Source organism: Pristis pectinata, chromosome 9 (assembly GCF_009764475.1).
Source record: "Pristis pectinata isolate sPriPec2 chromosome 9, sPriPec2.1.pri, whole genome shotgun sequence".
NCBI classification, from domain to species: Eukaryota; Metazoa; Chordata; class Chondrichthyes; order Rhinopristiformes; family Pristidae; genus Pristis; species Pristis pectinata.
Window position 1 is genome coordinate 32100948 of NC_067413.1, and position 22882 is coordinate 32123829.

Sequence of the window (22882 nt, forward strand, 5' to 3'; positions counted from 1 at the left end):
AATATAAAGCCTTGGATACCCTAATATTTACCCTGGAGAGTCTCAGTCCCTTCAGAAGTAGATAAAGGGGGGGAAAAAAAGTAACAATAATTAGTTAAAATGCTCCATTTTCTGTCATTGCCTGACAATATGGAGTAGTCCATATTGTCCTGAACAGGCATCTCGTGCTAAAAGATGAACTCTCGATCTCCCAATCTACCTCGTCATAGCCTTTGCACCTTATTGTCTATCTGCACTGCACTTTTTCTATAACTGCAACACTATGTTCTGCATTCTCTTTTCTTTTTACTATGTTGATGTACTTGTGTCTAGGATGATCTGTCTCGATGCACGCAAAACAGGTTTTCACTGTATCTCAGTACGTGACAATAATAAATCAATACCAGTTTCACAGCATCTGACAAAAAACAGATCTCTTATCTCTTTGTACAGCCACTCACTGGTTGTAACTTCTTTGATGAGTTCCACTGCTTTGTGGCAGCCCTGTACGATTTGCCTGGTCCAGCTGGACAGACTGGAGTTGTTCTCGACCCGAAACAGGTGCGTCTCTATGCCCTGGCGAGTTCCAGTTCGAGTGGCAAAGGAGAGTTCTGCGCCTGGCTGAGGGGAGTCTCTCCCTATACCGGAATGAACCAACCTACAAAAAAAAATGCACAATTAGAGTAACATTTGGAAGATATCCGAAATGTCCCAGAGTTTGTGCATCCGGTAAGGTACCTACTTACAAAAAGCAAACTGCTGGAGGAACTCAGAGGGTCAGGCAGCATCTGTGGAGGCAAAGGACTGGTTGACATTTGAGGATGAGACCCTGAATCCCGATGCGTGATCTTCACCCGAAATGTCGACTATCCCTTTGCAGTCACAGATGCTGCCTGACCCACTGAATTCTCCAGCAGTTTGTTGTTTGCTCCATATTACAGCATCTGCAGTCTCTTGTGTCTACCTATTTACCAATCTGGAAGGAGTGCGCCACAAGATTAAATATCCCATAAACTATACAGGCTTTCATTTGTCCAATAATGACTATCAGAGTTTAACAAAGGCAGAATTACACAAATGGGCAATTTGCAATGCGGAAGGTAATACTGTGGACTTTCAAAAGCTAAACCACAATAATGTGCATTTTATGTAGCACTTCTGACATCATACTAAAGTGAAATCCTGCAAAATGTGACACCATGCCATGCCCTCTTCTTGCTGCTACTATCAGGAAGGAGGTACAGAAGCCTGAAGTTCCAGACCAGCAGGTTCAGGAACAGCTACTTTCCTATAGCCATGAGGTTCTTGAACCAACCTACATAACACTAACCCTCCCTCAGCAGTGGAACACCTCGCACCAGCTTTTACACTAATGTCTGATTTTTGGACAGTCTTTTTTTTCTCTCTTCACTGTCTTGCATAATTTATGTTCTGGGTGTTGTCTGTACCTACGTGCCTGTGATGCTGCAGCAAGCAAGTTTTTCATCGTTCTGTACCTCATCGTACTTGTGCACGTAAAATAAACTCGACTTGACTTGAGCTATTGTGCCAGGTGCCCAGGAGCTTGGTCAAAGAGGGAGGTTATCGGGAGTTTCTCAAAAGAGAAAGGATAAGGGAGGAAGTTTCAGAGCTTGCCTCCTAGCTATCTGAAGCCCAGGGTACCAATGGTGGAGCAATGGACATTAAGGGCGTGCTCAAGGCAAAAACTGGAAGAGCTCTGGGCTGCTGCAGGCTGGAGACAGTGAGAGACAAGCACACAGAAGGGTTTGAAATGATAAGTATTTTAAAATGGAGGCGATAGTCATACAACACAGAAACAGGCCCTTCAGACCACCATGTCCATACCAACCATCAAGCACCCATTTATACTGATGCCATTTACCAGCACTTGGTCAGTAATCTTCCATGCCTTGACGATTTGAGTGCTTATCCAGATATTTCTTAAATGAAAGTACCTACTTCCACCACCCACTTAGGCAGTATGTTCCTGAAAGGCATTGGACCAGGAGCACTGGAGGCCAAGGGTGAATGGAATTTAGTGCAAAGTAGGACATGGGCAGCAGAGTTTTGGGTGAACAGGTTTACAACAGGTGCAAGAAGACTGGGGAAAAACAAGCTGAAGATGATGGGGCCGAGGCAGGGTCTTGGAGTAACATTGTATTTGCAGTAGTAATATGGTGTTCTGTCAACTCAAATAATGACTTCTATAAGTCATGGGCATCTTCCATGCAAATGAATTGGATCCTTGGCAATGGGTCAAAGAACTGTAAGAGAGAGATGATTACTGACTGAAGCAGTGTGGAATAATCTATAGTCCAAGGTGGATATCAAGTGCTATCCTCACTACTATTATCTATCAGAAGTAAATGAGATATTAACTAATATTTTTAACTAAAATTACAGGAGATATAAGCAGACTGTGGTATTTGCAGATTTTTTTTTTAATCGTGAAACCATTTTTAGTATAGCGTATTATAACTGGCACACCTAGCTCATGCCTTGTAATTAAATGTCAACTATTTTTGCTTCCTGAAACATGGGATTCTCACATTCACCAAACGTGAAGTTTGTCATACTCTTAATTGATTTAAGATTCAATTGATTCACTACGGTAGCGTAGTGGTTAGCGCGACGCTATTACAGCGCCAGTGATCAGGGTTCGATTCCTGTCGCTGTCTGTAAGGAGCTTGTATGTTCTCCTGTGTCTGCGTGGGTTTCCTCCAGGTGCTCCGGTTTCCTCCCACATTGCAAAGACGTACGGGTAGGTTAATTTGGGTTTAAAATGGGTGGCGTGGACTCGTTGGGCCGGAAGGGCCTGTTACCACGCTGTAAATAAAATTTAAAAAAAAAAATTTTTTAATTTAATTTAACCTGGCAAACGTACAAGCAAAGCCAGCACTGCCCCAGGAATCTGGGAGGTGGCAGAATAAAAATCCAACTATCCTGTCACTGCAGAATTAGTGCGACATGAGATTTCATTTAATGTTTTAGTCACGGTACAAATCCTGCAAGCAAATTCCACAATCTGGCAGAGGTGTGGTTTACAGGTCACGCTCACTTGCACCTGACCAGCCCTCTGCTCTCCTTCAGACTGGACAAGTCGACCCTCACTAGCCTTTGAGAATGTTTCTGATACTCAGAGACAGTTAGCAATTATTAAGACAGATTAAAATGAATAAATACAATTAAAAACAAAATATTATTAAAGCAGGCACTTGCTTTTCTCCAGGGTAATTGACCGCAGTCGAAAGAATGGGGTCGCCGTTTGTATGCCAACCCTCCCTGGTGTAAAGCTACCTGCGGGGTGCAGAGTGCATCGATCCCCCTCTGCAACACCACAGTGCACTGCCACTGGAATCACGGTAAACCCAGCAGCAGACTGGGATGTCGGACATGCTGTAACCACTGGCTGTGGATGAGCACAATTCATCCCAGTGTCACTTTATAGAAACAAACAATACCATTAAACATTCCACATCTCATTTCTCAGCAAATTATATTGGGGTCCTTTTTTTTTTGTAAAAAAGTGATTCATGCTCATTGTAGTCACTTTGCTAATTTGTTTCATGATGTGGTCTCTTACCAATTATTGCCCAATCGCAACTAAGAGAAGGTCAGGCCATAAACTACCTGTGCCGTTCTCTGTCAGTTGTGGCTCAGTGGGCAGTGCTTCAAGTCTTATTTTGGTACCACTACTGGTAGTATCTACAGGAGGTGCTGCCTCAAGAAGGTGACATCTATCGTCAGATATCCCCACGATCGGGGTCATGCCATCTTAGACCATCTTCTCGCAGCTACCATCAGGCAGAAGGTACAGAAGCCTGAAGTCCCACACCACCAGGTTTAAGAACAGCAACTTCTCTTCAACCATTTGGTTCTTGAACCAACTGGCACAACCCTAATCACTACAGTTTAGCAACACTATGGCTACTTTGATCACTTTGCACGACAATAGACTTTTTTTTGTTCTAATGGTGTTCTTTCTTGTGAATGCTGCTTATATTGATGCTATGTGCCTGTGATGTTGCTGCAAGTAATTTTTTCATTTCGCCTGTGCATGCACGTACTTGAGCATATGACAATAAACTCGACTTTGACTTGAGAGAAGGGAGCAAAATTCAAGTTGATGCAGGACTGCAGCACTGTCAGAGATGCTCTCTTTTGAATGATATCCTAAACAAAAGACCTGTCTAATGGACATTAAAAAAAAATCACATAGAATTGTTTTGCAGATTTCTTCCTGGTGCCCTGGGGCCAATATTTATTGTTCTACCAACATCACCAAAAAGGATTACTTAGTTATTGGCCATCAAGCTGTTCCCAACATCCCAGGACCATGGGAAACACAACATAAACCCCTCTACCCTAATCTCTGAGTGTGGCTCGGCATTAGATTCCCCCTCCCAACGAGGGCAACGATAACTTTGTCGCACCACAGCACCTGCCTACCTGGCTGGCCCTGACATTCCCTACGCGTCAGTCCCAATCTCTGCATCCATTTGGTGCTGGGATGTACAGGGAGAAGAAAAGCATCCTGGAATCCTGCTCTTAAGCATTAATATGAGTGGGAGGAGAGTTTAAGCATTTTGAATCTTTGAGAGTTTTTGATTCAACACCACAAATTATAAATTGTCAATGGTTCTCCAAAGGAATGACAGAATGCCAGATAGATAATTTAAAATCAATACCTCCTTTCCTTTACAACCCAAGGTTTCTTTTACAAAACTCTTCATTGTAAGTGTCACAGTTCTAACCAGTTTATGCACAGCAAGGTCCCACAAAGCAGAGCCCAGAAGTGCTGACTATGATTGGCCATTGCCTTGCCCTAATTCCATGGGACTTAATGCAAGGAGCTGAGAGGGCCACAGCTTAGCATCTCCTCTAAAAGAGGGCACTTTCTACAATACACCACTCCCTCAGCACTGCCCTGGAGACTTGGCCACGATCTTTGTGCTCATCTTAAGTGGACCTTGAACCCACAACCCTCCAGATTGGGAGCACTCCAAATGAGCCACAGCTAACTCTGAGAAAGCAGCACTGGTTTTTGGGACAGGGTAGCAGGCTTGCAGTGGGAAGGTGACTGCCATACTCAGGGAAGGACTGACAGAAGTTCCAGCTCTCTGTGCCAGATCTTGTGCACTAATTCCTTTTGAACGGTTTCCAGACAGAGTTGAATGGAAGGTTGATCATTGCCAGGTGAATTTTCTCCCATGACCCTGGTGTGACCTCACTCTCCGCAACTCGCTCTTGTTCTTCTGCTGACTCACCATTACCATCAAATCCCTTCCACAGAAAAGGAGGAAACAGCTTTACAAATTAATGCCTAGTTTTTTTTTCCTGCCATGACAGTTTTGTTGTGTCGTCTTAATTTTGCTGGCTCCTGTCCTGAAGAAAGAATCTCGCCAAAACATTCAGGATCCGAAGAGCTCTTCGCCACTGTTGCTACTTTGCAAAGTATACCAGTCAGTGCCCAGTGGTATTTCAATGGGCAATGATAAGTCAATGTTGTTGGAGTAATATTTACTTTGGAGTGTTTCCAAATTTAGTGCTGGCCTGTTGTATTAACTATTTGCTGCCTTGTTCTTAGAAGTAGAAAAATTATTGAACAACAATACCACCAACTGCTCTCTCCTTATAAAATAATTTGTCAACACTGCTTTTGTTTAGCACAGACTTTAGTATAGCAGCAAAGATGTTAAACTAATCCTTTCCTCACACCAATGAACAGCTTCTTCCCCAGTGCTTCGGTTTAAAACTGTGCCTCGGTTTAAAAATTCCCTTTGTACCTTTGTGATCTCCTGTCATGCAACTCTTTGAAGCATCTGTGTTCCTCCAAATCTGGCCACTTGATCATCCTCCAATGGCTCCACAACTGCTTGCCCCACCTTCAACTGCTGAAGCCTTCAGCTCTGGAATTATTTCACTAAACCTCTCTGCCTATCTTTCTTCCTCCATGATGCACCTTAAAACACATCCCTTTGAAAAGCTTCTAGTCCCCTGCACTGTAGCTCAAAATCAACTTCCTTCTGATGATGGTCTTGTGCTGTACATCAGGATAGTTAGTAATATCGAAGGCAGTGCATTCGGAGCTAGTAGAAGTGCTACCTCACAGCTCCAGTGAGCCGGATAATCCTCCTGCTACTCACTTACACACTAGGAGCAAAGTACAGCGGCCAATTATTCACCAACCCGCATGTCTTTGGGATGTGGGAGGAAACCGGAGCACCCAGAGGAAACCCACACGGTCACAGGGAGAACGTGCAAACTCCACACACAGAGAGCACTGGAGGTCAGGATCGAACCCAGGTATCTGGAGCTGTGAGGCAGTGGCTCTACCAGCTGTGCCACTGATCTTGGAACTGACTGATGGAGAAAAGGCTGGAAGGAATACTGCACAGGAAGTAGGATCCAGGCAGTGGAAGTAATCAGGAAAATCATCTTCACAGGACAGAGAAATGAATATTTCAACAGCACCCCGCACTGTCTTGGCACGTTCCAAAGCCAGTGAAGTCCCTCTGAAGTGGGGTTACTGTGGTAATTTCTGCATGGAAAGACCCCACAAGCAGCCAGATCACCTCCAGGTGACATCAGTTGACAATAAACATTGGACCACCCTGCAGTTCATGCTGGAATCTCTGGGATGGACTTGACCCCACAAACAGAGGTGAGGGAGCACTCTTTCCCAGTTCAGCTCACACACACCAACATTTCCTCTGCCACAACAAGGTTCAATGAATTTCAACCACAACTCCCCATCTAACCAGGACCAAATGCCTTCTTGCTGTCCCCACACCCAGCCATTAGGTGGGACTTCTACCTGCTTAAACCATGAACCTGTGAATGAATTTCAAATTGTTGGGCTGCATTGTCCAACCCACTGACCTGTTGTAACTAACGTAACCATTCCAGGTTGGAAAGCCACCAGATTGGCAGACTGCTCCCCAAACAAGTGACAGTCAGGCTGGCTCCTGCCGGGAGTCTGAATCTCTTGGCCTCCGCGTCACTGCGTGGCCTCTTCCCTCAGAGATCCAGGCTGTGTCAGGGCTTTCAGTGCACCTGGACCATTGTGTGGCAGGAGACAGCAGGCTGAGAGACCCTGGGGAAGCTCAGGATCTCTGACTCAGCCCACCACTCACTCAGACTTCTGAACCAATCACCTCTTTCACATCCCCTTCCCGGTGGTGCTGCCATGTTCTTGAACCCTTCTACCTATCATCACTTTAGCATTTCTTTTTGCAGTACTTCAGTTTGCACGACTATACTTTGCACCATTCTGTTGTTTCTGCGCTTGTCGCTGTATTGATTGCTGTATTCGTTATTACCATGTATACTGTTTACTCTGAGAGCTTCACGTGACCAAGGGATTTCATTGCACCCTGGTGTATTTGACAATAAGCTAATCTGAATTTGAGGAAAAGGATGGGGAGGTTTGTCCACCGGAATTAAATCAATTTTTATTCCAAATCCTTAAGGATTTTCACACATGATGAGTCCTTAAACTTTGACTTAGTTGATCCTGCACCAATCATACATTCACTCTGGACTTAGTTGTCTCAGTTCTAACACAAGAGCCCATTTTTTTAATAAAACTCTCCCCTCTCAACAAAAATCTCTCATTCCTGGTGACATTGGTAAAACTATTCTGTATCCTTAACACTGCTGGTAAAACAAGTCAAAAATAAATCAAAATTAACAATTACATAAATTATTCAAGGCTCGTTTAAAAATGACTGTATTCATCGTGTTCCGATCAGAGGGAAAGAATAACTTCTAACAAGGAACAACCTTTTCCTGCCAGCATCAACAGACAAGAGTAGGTGCTTCAGTTACAAACAGACCTAAAGTAGCATAACACTGAACTGTACTATGATTTTCACCATAATAAATCTTATTTTGCATAAAAGACAGTTAAAGAGTTTTGGTTCTGTGTTGATCATTAGTGTGTGGATCAGTTAGTTGGAAGATGTACAGCGTACTTGCCTTCATTGGTCGAGGCACTGAGTATAAAAGTCAGGAAGTCATGTTGCAGCTGTATAAAACTTTAGTTAGGATGCATCTGAATAATTAAGTGCCGTTCTGGTTGCCACATTACAGGAAGGATGTGGAGGCTTTGGAAAGGGTGCAGAAGAGGTTCACCAGGATATTGCCTGGATTGGAGAGTATTAGCTATCAGGAGAGGTTGGACAAACTTAATTTGTTTTCTCTGGAGCGTTGGAAACTGAGGGGGACCTTGAGAGCAAATGCAGAGGGGGAGAGGGAGAGAGAGAAGTGACAAGCCCCATGCTGAATTCACTTGCTTCAACCTGACTGCAAGGTTGTACTGGAGGATCCCCAACACCAGGAAGATTGTCCACAGCAAATGATGGAACGCAGTGAAGGCTAAAACACAGCACCTTAAATAGACAATATCAAATTTCAAAAAGTAGGCGTCGATCCAACTGAGGCTTGTGAGAAAAATCTGGGTAGCTAGTTGCAAGATGCATCAGCTCTTCTGGGAACATCGGATTGTGGCAAATTAGACCTGGCTGGATGTAATTTTCAGTTTTACGTCACCCCGGGTCAACAATAATGATCAGATTCACTTGATTTAATAAAATAATAAACAGATTACTCTTCTCACTTCCGGAGGTCAGGTTCCTCTGGCACACAGCAATAATAGGACCTCTTTTCCTGTTTTTCCTGACTAAGGAATTTTCCAGGAGAGTGTGAAATTTTTTTTAACGATCGGGGAAATTGGTTAGTGTTTAACTGCTGGCAAATCCATCATCAGATGTCACTCTAATCACCTTTCATCCAGGATCCTTGCTTTTTACAGACAATATTTTAGGTGAAAATATTCCTAGCATTAAAAAAAAGAGAACTCTACCTTCAAGTTTGTATTTTTTCTACCCTCCTGTGTCCATCTCCCTCTCATATCCCGGGTTGGGAGCAGAAAGTACTTGGATTCAGGTTTCAAGCGGACCCCAGGACAGTCTCACTGATCTGTACTGCTGACCCCTGCTGTCCATCAGAGGTGCTCAGGATGTATTGATAGATTTGTTGAAGGATTTAACATCCCCTAATAATATGTCCGTGTGTGTCTCCGTGCTTGTGTTTCTGTGTTCGTGCGTCCGTGCACGTATCATCTGTGCATTTCTCTCTGTGCATTTGTGTCTCTCTGTCCACTTGTGCGTGTCTCTCTGTGTGCGTCACTGTGTGCGTGTCTGTTCATCCGCCGCTGTGCATGTGTGCGTACATTTGTCTCTGCGAAAGCTAGTCATGTAACCTCCTGCAGAGCCAGAACACTGAACTGAGTTGGGGGGTTGGCCTGACAGGTGAGAGTTTGACAAGTGGTACTGGGTCACTGTGATTGGTGGGGGGGGGTTGGTGGTGGTGGTGGTGGTGGGGGAAGGGGTGGTTCTGATGTTCTGACCCATTCTGGGAAACTACAGTGGGGAGAGAAAGAGAAACTCTTTCTGCTCTTTTGGGAGGGTGGGGTTAGAGGTGAAGCCTAAAAGTTAGAGGCAGTCCTTTGAGAAGTGAAGTTCTACACCCAGAGTACAGGAGAGATGCGGAATTACCTCCAACACACAACAGTCGATGCAGGACGGTTGGTAGTATTAAATCTCAGGTGGGTTTTATTAACTGGAGGTATTAGGAGAGAGAGGTAAGTGTGAGGGAGGGGGAATGTGGCGAAGGGGGAGGCCATGCAGTCAGGTCACAGATAAGCCCCCAAGCTCACTAAATGGCTGAACTGACCTCATGTGTATCTATGAATTGGGGATACAGTATCCAAGCTGGATTTCAGGCTGAACTCGGGTGTCATTTGTGGGTGTTGGAGTGAAGACGCTCCACAGCTAACACGAGCCGGATCTACTGGTAACCGACCATGAATGGCAGAAATCAGTGTGCCTTCAGACTCTGAGTTCCAATCGAGTTCCAGGCTGGTCTGTGGGGAACGCGAGTGTCTACAGGTGCAGGATTACGGGGTTTGGGGGTGGCCACCTCACGTAGAGTGCGGCGAGTGAGAGAGATGCAAAACGTGCAACCAAGTCCCGTTTAATTAAAGCTAAAGTTGAAATTGCCGCTTTTGTGAAAGGGAAGTGAGGTTGCTGTTGGTAAACCGAAGAAATCGCTCCCACAGATCCCGCCCTCTTACCTGGTGGCGAGCAGTGGGTAAGTGCTAGCTGGACTGAGCCAGGACTCCTTCAGACGAGGCATGCTGGGGTACAGGAGCATGTCCTTCTCGGTGAGTACAACCAGCACTGGCTTCCAGGGCTTCTTGTCACCCTCTACCACCGGCTGCAGAGAGAGAGACGGAGAGCCATCAGACCAGACCATCCCAACCCCACTTTAGTAACATCAGGTTGCATTTGTTTCAAACCTTTGTCACAGGAAAACATGGTGGGTGTGGGCACTCACTCTGCCAAAGCCGTTTCTAGAATCTGGAGATCCGAGCCCACTTTGCCAAGACAGAATTAGATCCAGCAGATGGGGAGGCAGTAGGAATTTTGCAAGTGTGACTTGGGACAAAGAACACTACTTTCTCTTCCCATTTTCTCAAACTAGTAAAAATGACACCAAGACTGGGTGTGTTCTCTGGGCTTGGTGCTGACACTGTTGGGGTTGAGAAGGGGAGATGCAATGGGTGGGAAGGTTCTTCTTACTCAATGCCTGTAATGTTCACATTAATCTCTTTTGTTAGCGCAGTAGAAAGCATCTCTGTATTTCAATGTTTCCCAATTGTCTAAGCTTCTTGTTTGCATGAAATGCTGTACACACCATCCCTCTCTCCAATCCCCCCCCCCCCCTCCCTTCCCACTCCCAACAAATGTCTGGCACTTGGGACATGGCATATCCAGGGAACAGGCCCAGGACAGTTCCCATTCCTCCTCCTTTTGCCCCTCTGGCAAGGGACCACAGTGGTGCAGAGGACCACCAGACAACTCCTGAGATCTCAAGAAGCAAGCAGTTATTTATTGCCATGAGATAAAACTGGCCTGAAAAGTATACTGATCCAACTCTCCCCGGGACATCTCTAGAGCCAAACCACAATTACAGAGCAGGGAGACAGCCAGAGCCACGAGACATCAGTGAGCACTCAACAACCAAGGCTCCACTGAATTAAAGGACCATTCTTACAACTGCCGATTAATCAGACGACCCTTAAAAAAAAGGATAACTTGGAAAAACGCAGACTAAAAATAAATGAAGCTCTTAATGAAAGGATTCTACTCCTGGAGAAATGTCTGACTTGATAGAACATAGAACAGTACAGCACAGGAACAAGCCCTTCAGCCTACAATGTTGCGCCGAACTAATTAAACTAGTAATTAACTGCCTAACTAAACCAGTCCCTTCTACCTACACAATGTCCATATCCCTCCATTCTCTGCACATTCATGTGCCTATCTAAGACCCTCTTAAATGCCTTTATTGTTTCTACCTCCACCACCACCCCTTGACAGTGCATTCCGGGCACCCACTACTCTCTGTTAAAAAAAACTTGCCCCGCATATCACCTTTGAACTTCCCCCCTCTCACCATAAATGCATGCCCGATAGTATTAGACATTACAACCCTGGGAGAAAGGATGCCGGCTGTTTGCTCTGTCTATGTCTCTCATAATTTTATAAACTTCTGTCAAGTCTCCCCTCAATCTCCATTGCTCCAGAGAAAGCAACCCAAGTTTGTCCAACCACTCCTTAAAGTGCATGCCCTCTAATCTAGACAGTGTGCTGGTAAACAGTGAAATCAGCACATCTAAATTGCGGCATTTCAAATTTTGCAATGCAAATCAATTTGCAGGACAGGGAAATTAGTGCTTGACAAACTCTGTGCTTGGTCCACTGATCCCCATTCCCCCCCCCCCCCACCCCCCACCCCATTCCCTCTGTGATCAAGACTGCAGTTCAACCTGTAATTTCCAAGATAGCTTGCGTCACCTATAACAGACTGACAAACTAATGTGGTTTCAGCATAATCAGAAGCCAGCACAGTGGTCTTTCAAAGCAACTGACTGGAATGAAGGAAGGGTTACTTGCGTTAGTTACCTAACAGGGTAATACTATTTCTCGAAGTAATTTTTGGGTGTAATGATCATTATTATTGGTTTATTATTGTCACAATTACTGAGATACAGTGAAAAGCTCTGTTTGTCTGCCATTCAGGCAGATCATTCGTTCATAAGTACATTGAGGTAGTACAAAGAAAACAATATAGTGTTGCAGTTACAGAGAAAGTGCAGTGCAAGGGCCACGACAAGGTAATTTGGGAGATCAAGGATTCACCTTTAGTGTATAAGAGGTCTGTTCAAGAGTCTGATAACAGTGGGATAGAAGCTGTTCTCGAGTCTGGTAGTACATGCTTTCAAGCTTAATATAAAGCTTTATGGAGAATTAAAGAGACATTATATGACCATACAGTGCAGAGGGCCATTTGGCCCACTGTTCCTGTGCCGGCTCTTTGAAGGAGTTGTATTCATGGTATTGGTTCAGGACTCCCACTATTAAGAAGGGTTTATTGCTCTGCTTTGATAAGCAGACTCACAGCCCAATCCAACTTAGAGTCATAGAGTTACACAGCAATGGAAACATGCCCTTTGGCCCAACTCAGCCATGCTGACCAAGATGTCTATCTGAGCCAGTCCCATTTACATCAGAAGTGAAAGGAAAGCAGCAATCGGCCAACATGAGCTGCTGGAAAGCGCGTACATCAGCAGTTTGCAGGGCATTGGCCTCCCAGAAAGGATAAAGAGGAATTAACTTGCTTTTGTTTCTAAGATTCTATTCAAAACCAGCTACAAAAAGCAGAACTGCCTTTGACTTTTAAACCTAGAATCTGTCTGAATACTTATTTTTTGACCTTACAAAAGCCTTTGGCTCCGTCAGACAAGAGAGACTGTGACTGCCCTCAGATATTCATCTCCAGCCTGTCTTCTCCGCAGTGGATTGCAAGTCATCATCTTAACCAACGGGTCCACAAAAGACCCAGTCTGACAGCACCCTCTGGAATTTGCTAGCTCGGAGGCAGCAGTGATACTCCTGTACACTCCTGGTAATTGGTTTATTATTATCACACGTACTGAGATACAGTGGAAAAACTTTGTTTACATGCCATCCAGACAGATTATTCCATTCATTGACGTAGAACAAGGGAACAGCAATAACAGAATGCAGAATATAGTGTTACAGAAAGTGCAGTGCTGGCCAACAAAGTGCAAGGGCCATGAAAAGTTAGATTGAGAGATAAAGAGTTCACCTTTATCATACAAGAGGTCCATTCAAGAGTCTTATAACAGCAGGATTGAAGCTGTCCATGAGCCTGGTGGTACGTGTTCTCAAGCTTTTGCTAAATGGAAGTGGGGAGAAGAAAGAATGACCGGGGTGGGAGGGGTCTTTGATTATGTTGGTTGCTTTCCCAAGGCAGCAGGAAGTATAGACATGGACTACCTACCAACTCAAAGCACTGCAGAGATACCACCACTGCCGTCTCCCTGAAATCTTCCAAATCCACTGGCAGCAAAAGTGAGCTAACATCAGTGTCCTCTCCCAGACCATCACCCCCTGTATTCCACTGGCTCTGTTGGGTAGACCACACACTGGAGTGTCCGAGCTCCATTGTGACAGGACATTGCCAAGTGGAAGGTGGAAAAGATTCAATGATGGTCTCAGTCTCCTTCAGAAAGTGCAACATTCCCACCAGCCAATGGAATCTCTCGCCCACCACCTCTCAGAGTGAAGAAAGAACATTCCGGATGGCACTGAGAACTTTTGAGAACACAGAAGCCCTGCAATAATGGCAGGATGTACCACCTCGTGGTCTATCTATCCACCACCTACCCTCCCCATCTCAGGGCTCCTGCCCACCTGTGGACCCCACACTGGCCTCATCAGTCACCTCAGAACCCAGAGGACTGGAGAACAGGTCGTCCAAAAAGAATTGGATTCTCTTGAAACTCAGGAACTAAAGTAGAATTGTTGACACATTCCAGCACTTGTAGCCTTTGTGTTCCTGCTGATCATCCACCTGCTGCCATCTCCACCTTCACCCTACCCCCACCTAGCTCCGTCTGTCCTTTCTTTTTCCTTCAACCATCACCCACCTGCCTCTGTCTCCCAACTCCACCTCTCCCTCTCCCCCACCTGGCTCCTTCTGCCCATCATCCTTCACCCCTCCTTGGTCCACCCATCACCTACTGGCCCCTTTCTCACCCCTCCACCTCTCCTCTTTATACTGGCCATCTCCCCTCTCAGTCCTGATGCAAGGTCTTGACCCTAAAAATTTGACAAATCCTTCCTCCACGCCCCACGCACTCCCCCCCCCCCCCGGATGCTACTCGACCTGCTGAGTTCCTCCAGCAGATTGTTTGTTGCTAAAAGCAGAATCATTTCTTCCTTTCAAACCTGGATCTCCCCGAGTGTTTTCTTATTCACCCTAAATGGACAGAATGCAGTTTTCTTAACCAGCTTGGTAAATCTGTGACCTACGTTGACATTGTTCTTTGTCATCGTCTCCTGGCTAATGCTTAAAAGGTTTCTTGCATGACAGCACGATTAATTCACTGCTGATCTCTCACAGTAAGGGAACTGATGCTGGGGAAGTAGTTGGGACAGTCCAGTGTTACCCGTCTCTGTGGGACGGTCACCAGTAATTTGGAGTTTTTGGTAATTGGTTTATTATTGTCATGTATACCAAAGTACGGTGAAAAACTCTGTTTTGCATGCCATCCAGACAGATCATTTCAAAACGCAAATACATCGAGGTAGTACAAAGGGAAAAGCATAACAGAACGCAGAATATGGTGTTAAGAGTTACAGAGAAAGTGCAGTGCAAGGGCCACGACAAAGTAGATTGTGAGGTCAAGAATTCATTTTTTTTTAATCGGACAAGAGATCCATTCAAGAGTGTTATAACGGCAGGATAGAAGCTGTACTTGAGCTTGGTGGAGCATGTTTTCAAGCTTTTGTATCTTCTGCCTGATGGAAGGGGGGAGGAGAGAAAGCGTCCAGGGTGGGAGGGGTATTTGATAGTTTCTCAAGCTCTCTGCCAGAGACAGCCAACCTCTGGCCGATTAAACCCACCCTAAAGCAGAACTGGATAACGTTCCCAGCTTCATCAGAAGCTCTGCTTTCAGTGGATATAGATCTCCAATCGACAAACATGGAACATGCGTACAATGTACCGCAGTGTTACGGCAGTTTGGGGAACAGAAATTCGCCCTTACGGAATTCACATATCGTTACTAAAAAAATTGGAGATACGGAATAAAATTTTGCTCTTATGGAATTTATTGAGGGAAAAATAACTAAATTAATAGCAAATGAAAAAGAAATAACAAGTGTTGTCAAGGGTTCAGAGGGGCGGGGTGGTTCTGTTGGTAAAACATGAAATCAAAGAAGTGACAGGATCAGAAGATGTAGAATCCTTGAGGGTAGAGTTAAGAAACTGCAAGGGTGAAAAGACCCTGATGGGAATGATATACAGGCCTCCAAATAGTAGCCAGGATGTGGGGTACAAATTACAACAGGAGATAGAAAAGGCATGTAAGAAGGGCAATGTTAGGGTGGTTATGGAGGAATTTCAATATGCAGGTAGATTGGGAAAATCAAATCAAGTGGTACTGGATCCCAAGAGAGGGAATTTGTAGAAGGCCTATGAGGTGGCTTTTTAGAGCAGTGTATGGTTGAGCCCACTAGGGAAAAGGCAATTCTGGATTTGGTATTGTGCAATGAACTGGATTTGATTAGGGAGCTTAAGGTAAAGGAACCCTTAGGAGGGAGTGATCATAACATGATAGAATTCACCCTGCAGTTTGAGAGGGAGAAACTAAAATCGGATGTATCAGTATTACAGTTGAATAAAGGTAACTACAGAGGCATGAGAGAGGAGCTGGCCAAAGTTGATTGGAAGGGGGACCCTAGGAAGGATGATGGTAAAGCAGCAATGGCAGGAGTTTCTGGGAGTAATTCGGAAGACACAAGATCAGTTCATCCAAAAGAAGCAGCAGCAGCATTCTAAAGGGAGGATGAGGCAACCGTGGCTAACAAGGGAAGTTAAAGACAGCATAAAAGCAAAAGAGAGGGCATATAATATTGCAAAAATTAGTGGGAAACGAGAGGTTGGGAAGCTTTTAAAAACCAACAGAAGGCAACTAAAAAAGCAATAAGGGGATAAAAGATGAAATATGAAGGTAAGCTAGCCAATAATATAAAAGAGGATACCAAAAGTTTTTTTCAGATACATAAAGAGTAAAAGAGAGGCAAGAGTGGACATTGAGCCACTGGAAAATGACACTGGAGAGGTAGTAATGTGGAACAAAGAAATGGCGGATGAACTTTCCGTCAGCCTTCACTGTGGAAGACACCAGCAACATGCCAGAAATTCGAGAGAGTCAGGGGGCAGAAGTGAGTGTAGTCACTATTACTAAGGAGAAGGTGCTCAGGAAGCTGAAAGATCTGAAGGTGGATAAGTCACCTGGACTGGATGGACTACACCATAGGGTTCTGAAAGAGGTAGCTGAAGAGATTGTGGAGGCATTAGTTGTGATCTTTAAAGAATCACTAGATTCAGAAATGGTTCTGGGGGACTGGAAAATCGCAAATGTCACTCCATTCTTTAAGAAGGGAGGGAGGCAAAAGACAGGAAGTTATAGGTCAGTTAGCCTGACTTCAGTAGTTGGTAAGACGTTAGAGTCCATTATTAAGGATGAGGTTTCAGGGTACTTCGAAACACATGATAAAATAGGCCGAAGTCAGCATGGTTTCCTTAGGGGAATTCTTGTCTGATAAATCTGTTGGAATTCTTTGAGGAAGTAACAGGCAGGATAGACAAAGAGTCAATGGATGTTGCTTACTTGGATTTTCAGAAGGCCTTTGACAAGGTGCCACACCTGAGGCTGCTAAAAAAGATAGGAGCTCATGGTATTACAGCAAAGGTACTAACGTGGATAGAAGATTGGCTAACTGGCAAAAGGCAAAGAGTGGGAATAAATGGGGCCTTTTCTGGTTGGCTGCCAGTGACTAGTGGTGTTCCCCAGGGCTTGGTGTTGGGTCTGCTACTTTTCACGTTACATGTTAATGATCTGGATGACAGAATTGATGGCTTTGTGGCCAAGTCTGTAGATGATACAAAGATAGGTGGAGGGGCAGATAGTGTTGAGGAAGCAGGGAGTCTGCAGAAGGACTTGGACAGGTTGGGAGAATGAGCAAAGAAGTGGCAGGTGGAATACAGCATAGGGAAGTGTATGGTCAAGCACTTTAGTAAAAGGAATAAAGGTGTAGACTATTTTCTAAACGGGGAATGAATTCAGAAATCAACGGTGCAAAGGGACTTGGGAGTCCAAGTGCAGGATTCCCTGAAGTTTAACTTGCAGGTTGAGTCGGTACCAAGGAAGGCAAATGCAATGTGAGCATTCATTTCGAGAGGACTAGAATATAAAAGCAAGGGTGTAATGCTGAGGCTTTATAAGGTGTTGGTCAGACCACATTTGGAATATTGTGAGCAGTTTTGAGCCTTATATCTAAGGAAGGATGTGCTGGCATCGGAGAGGGTCCAGAGGAGGTTTATAAGAATGATCCCAGGAATGAAAGGGTTAATGCATGAGGAGCATTTGATGGCTCTGGGCATGTACTCGCAGGAGCTTAGAAGGATTGGGGGGATCTCATTGGATAGAGTGGACTTGGCGAGGATGTTTCCAGTAGTGGGAGAATCAAGGACCAGAAGGCACAGCCTCAGAATAAAAGGATGTCCCTTTTAGAACAGAGATGAGGAGGAATTTCTTCAGCCAGAGGGTGGTGAACCTGTGGAATTCATTGCCACAGATGGCTGTGGAGGTCAAGTCATTGGGCGTATTTAAAGCAGAGACTGATAGGTTCTTGATTAGTAAGGGCATCAAAAAGGGAGAAGGCAGGAGAATGGGGTTGAGAGGGAAAAATAAATCAGCCATGATCGAATGGCAGAGCAGACTCAATGGGCCGAATGGCCTAATTCTGCTCCTATGTCTTATGGTCTTATAGTACTGCCCAGGACACCAGGGAAAATATCCCTGGTCTTTAGAGAGATCTTGCATCCACCCAAGGGAAAGACAGAGCCTTAGTTTAACGTCCCATGTGAGAGACAACACCTCCAACAGTGTGGCACCTCTTCCACAGGTCAGCCTACATTTTCAAAGTTGAGTTTGTCATATGCACAAGTACATGTATACACAATGAAAACACTTACTTGTCTCAGCATCACAGACACATTGTAAAACCAGCATTCACAAGAAAAACATAAATTTAACATAAATTATACACAATTTTTACAAGAAAGAACACAATTAGAACAAAAAATACCAAAGTCCATTTTAGTGCAAAGTGATCAAAATGATCATAGTGCTGCTAAATTGTGGTGATTAGGGTTTTAAGATACCTTTATTAGTCACATGCTACATCGCAAACACACAGTGAAATACATCTTTTGCGTAGTGTTCTGGAAGAGCCCGCAAGTGTTGCCACGCTTCCGGCACCAACATAGCGAGCCCACAACTTCCTAATCCGTACCTCTTTGGAGTGTGGGAGGAAACTGGAGCACCCGGAGGAAACCCACGCAGACACGGGGAGAATGTACAAACTCCTTACAGACAGTGGCTGGAATTGAACCCTGGTCGCTGGCGCTGTAATAGCGTTACGCTAACCACTACACTACCGTGCCTGCTGGTTAATTCAAGAAGTAACTGTTTAAAGGCTCTGTCGTGGGACTTGAACCTTTTGGCTCAGAGGCAAGGATGCTGTCTGCTGACCTCCGCCACAACATTTCACTGTTACTGGGGAACAATTGACAAGAGCAGGAAGCACTCAACTTAAACCCCCTATAGGCAGCAGAGTGGCACTGCAGTTAGTGCTGCTGCCTCACAGCTCCAGTGACTCAGGTTCAATCCTGACCTCAGGCAGTACCTATGTGGAGTTTGCACATTCTCCCTGTAACCGGCTGGGTTTCCCCGGGTGCTTCAGTTTCCTCCCACATCCCGGCTGGTTAATTGGCCGCTGTAAATTACCCTTTGTGTAATACTGCTGGAGGTGGGGTTTGGGGAAGAGGGTGGTGAGTATATGGAACGAGCTGCCAGAGGAAGTGGTTGAGGCAGGTCCAGATAGTATCATCTAAGAAGCACTTGAATAGGTACATGGAGGGGCAGGGCTTTGAGGGATAGGGACTGAACAAGGGAAATTGGGACTAGCTGGGTGGGCACCATCGTCAGCATAGACTGGTTGGGCCGAAGGGCCTGTATCTGTGCTGCATTGCTCTCTGACTCTAATTGTTAATGAGCATGTGGGAGCCTCTAGCTTACAGAAAACAAGTGGACTGTTGGAAATGCTCCAAGAGCCATCATGGGTTTGATGGCTGAATGGTCTCCTTCTATGTAACAGTGAAATATGAAAAATACAATCACACTGCCTTCAAACCTGCAATGTTAACCTTGCAAGTATGTTCATCAAAACCTGCTAAGTGATGACTGAGGGGAAGCTTTATAAAACACTTGTACAGCTTGTAACATAATCCAGCAACCTCCGTGCACAGAGATTCCATTCAGGAAGCAGCTGATGGGGCAGAGACTGTAACCTCCAGTAACCTACAACATTTTCACACTGCGTTGCCATTGTCAGAACAGGATCTCTACTTCCCCAGGTCCCACAGCAGAACATCCCAATGATAAAACAACAATCGCTCTTGGCCTTACCTTTTCCGCAAGCCAGCCCATGTGTCGAACCTCTCGGCAGCCAGCTATCCCTGTCCTGCCAAGTTGATCTTTGACCTCTGCTATGACCTTGGACGTCAGGCTGTTGGCATTGGCCTGAATGGTATTGAACCAGGCCTGGGCTGTAGGGGCATCCTTACACCTCAGCACCACTGTGTGCTTGCAGTCGGGAGAATGTAACTCAAACTGCCTAAAGGAAGCAACAGTCAAAACGGCGTCAGTTTAACAATCTGTTTGTGAGTATTATGGGTCAACCTCCACTGCACGAGGGAGGAAGGATTCTAGATGCAGCGTTTAAGGCCTGTGTGATGGATTCTCCACACTTCCACCTCGTTTCTGTAGACTTGGGATTCTTTACCTCCAATCACAAAATGACTTCCAACTTGGTGTGTGACTTTAAGGCAAATGTAAGGGGTGGAAGATCCCTCGATCTGCTTGGAGATGCAGATGTCAAGTTTAGGAAACAATTTGCTCTGATGAAGAATGACTTTTATCTTTATAAAATCATTATGTGGGGCTATGGTGCTACCAGCATTTATTGCTGATCCCTCCCTGCCCTTAGGAAGGTGGTGGTGACGTGCTGTAGAGTCACAGCATGGAAACAGGCCCTTCGGCCCACCAAGTTCCTGCTGACCATCAACCACCCATTTACACCAATCCTACATTAATCCCATTTTATTCTCCCCACATTCCAATGAACTTCCCCTCAGATTTCACCACTCACCCACACACTAGGGGCAATTTACAGCGGCCAATTAACCCACCAACGTGCACACCTCTGGGAATGAGAGAGGAAAAAGGAGTGCCTGGAGGAAACCCACACAGTGATGGGCAGAACGTGCAAACTCCACGCGTACAGCGCCAGAGGTCAGGATCGAACCCAGGACTCTTAAGCTGTGAGGGAGTGGCTCTACCAGCTGTGCCATGATATTTCCATGCTGCCGCCTTGAACCTCTGCAGTCCTTCTAGTGAAGGTGCTCCCACAGTGCTGTTGGAGAGGGAGTTCCAGGATTTGACCCAGTGATATATTTTCAAGTCAGGATAGCGTGCATCTTAGAGGGGGACCTGCAAGAGGGTGGTGTTCTGTGCCCGCTGACCCTGTCTTTCTGCAGAGTGGAGGATGGGACCGTGAGGCCCCTGCAAAATGTAAATGTCAGGATTGGAGGGCTTACCTTGCAGTGTCAGTGGGTCAGCCCCTGAGATGCTGTGTGGGGCCTTCACCCTCAGGCTGTAGTTCATAGGCACCAGGGCTACCTCCACTTGCACGACAGTTGCCATGCCCCCAATGAGCCGTGAAGCCAAGGCTCCCATGGCACTGTTGCAGAGAGCAGCTGTGCTCCCCACTGTCCTGGCTTACATTTATCCCAATAGCAAAGCCACCTGGGCAGTGTGGGCAAATTGAAGCCACAATTCCTACCTCACAAATACACTTCAAATACACTCAGTGTTAAAGTCTAGTTTGAGTTTATTGTCATATGCACAATTACATGTATGCACAAGTGCAATGAAAAACTTACTTGCAGCAGCATCACAGGCACAGAGCAACAGCATGCCATAAAGCCCAATCCCTTGGAAAGAATTGCAAGCTCCTCTTTGTCAGTACTGCACTACAGTATTGGCCTAGATTTCCTGGTTGTCACCAGTCTGAGATTTGAACTCGCAAAGGAAGAGAGTTCTCCGAATGAACCGCAGCAACCTGTCCTTCACTCTGATTAACTACATGCTAACAACGTCATTAAACCCGTCACTCATTTCACTCTCGAGTTTGGCTGGAATAAAGGCAGGAGACTGGCAGTCATGATTCACAGGCTGCAGATATGGAAATGCAGAACCTACAGATGCTGGACATTGGACAACAGAAAACACCGGAGATGGCTGAGCAGCTGAACGATCCAGCATCTTCTGTTTTTATTGCAGAGGTGGTAGATCTTTTTGCTTCTGGGAAGTTGTATCTGTGATCGGTTGTGCCTGTGTGTATTGGTGGTATTTCCAGAGAAGCACAGTCTAAAATACACAGATGTCCGGTGTGCCTTCCTGAAATATCAAACCTTGTAATATAGACATACTGGAAACCACAGCTTCCTGAGGATGACGATTTAACATAAGCAGTACATGCAGTGGGGGTGAACTGTAAATTAGTAAATGATACCGTCAGGGTGAGTAATGGAGATGTCGGAATCTGGAGCAACACATAAGATGCTGGAGGAGCTCAGCGGGTCAGGCAGCAGTTGTTGAGGGAAACGGACAGTTGATGTTTCAGTTCGAGTCCCTTCATCTGGACTGAAAGATAGAGGGGAGATAGCCAGCCTAAAGAGGTGGAGGGAAGGGTGGAGCAACAGCTGGCGGGTGATAAGTGGATCCAGGTGAGGAGGGGTGAAAGGCAAATGGAGGAGGGGAGATTGAAAATAGTGACAGAGGCTCAAAGGTGATAAGCTGGAGGTGACAAAGGGCTGAAGATGGAATGATGAATTGCTATAGCAGGGACAAGGCCATTTGGCCCACTGGACTCCTGATAGCTCTATGCAAGAGCAACCCAATCAATCCCACTCCATTCAAATTTGAATTTGAATTTGAGCGCCAGCATTTATGGGCCATCATTGTATCCTTTCTTGACAATCGCTCCTTACAACAGCAACATCAGGCAGAGAGTTTAAGAGCTGGCCAAAGACTAAGTTCTACTCCCTGTGCATGACAATACCAGCCCAGCTCCATATTCGTCACTGGTGGATAGCAACTCCCGCACCCAATCAAGGAAGAGAGGGGGTGGAGAGAGGGGGAAGAAACGTGAAAAGACTGAAGGGATAGAGAGAGCAAGGGGAGAGGAGGAAGGAAAGTGAGGACAGGGAGCAAGCAAGAGGTATCAAGCAAAGACTGAGGGTAAAGAGAAAGTGTGAGGAGAGCAAAGGAGGAGAGAGGAGAGGGAGTGAGAGGAAAGGTGAGGGGAGAGAGTGAAGGGCATGTGTGAGTAGAAGAGAGTGAGATGCAAGAGAACTGACAGGAGAGAAGCTGAAGATAACTAATGAAGGAGAGACGGAAATGGTTTAGGGGAGATGGAGTGACAGAATGGGAAGAAGAAAGAACGTGCATGTATACAGCACCTTTCACAACCTGAAGATATCTCAAGGTGAACAAAGTTGCACTGTAGGAACGGTGGCACCCAGTTTATTCAAAGCCTTTCCCAGAACCAGC

The 22882-nt window shown here is 45.5% G+C and overlaps 1 protein-coding gene across 3 annotated transcripts in view; it reads right to left on the minus strand.

The window, feature by feature from the left end:
* sntb1 (syntrophin, basic 1) overlaps window positions 1–22882 on the minus strand; it is a 90818-nt gene that overhangs the window by 9060 nt on the left and 58876 nt on the right. For all 3 annotated transcript variants that reach the window (XM_052023785.1, XM_052023784.1, XM_052023786.1), the window contains 3 exons: window positions 19676–19883; window positions 10118–10260; window positions 441–637 (listed from right to left, as the gene is read on the minus strand). In XM_052023785.1, the coding sequence (XP_051879745.1) occupies window positions 441–637; window positions 10118–10260; window positions 19676–19883 (548 nt within the window). The remainder of the gene's footprint in view (window positions 1–440; window positions 638–10117; window positions 10261–19675; window positions 19884–22882) is intronic.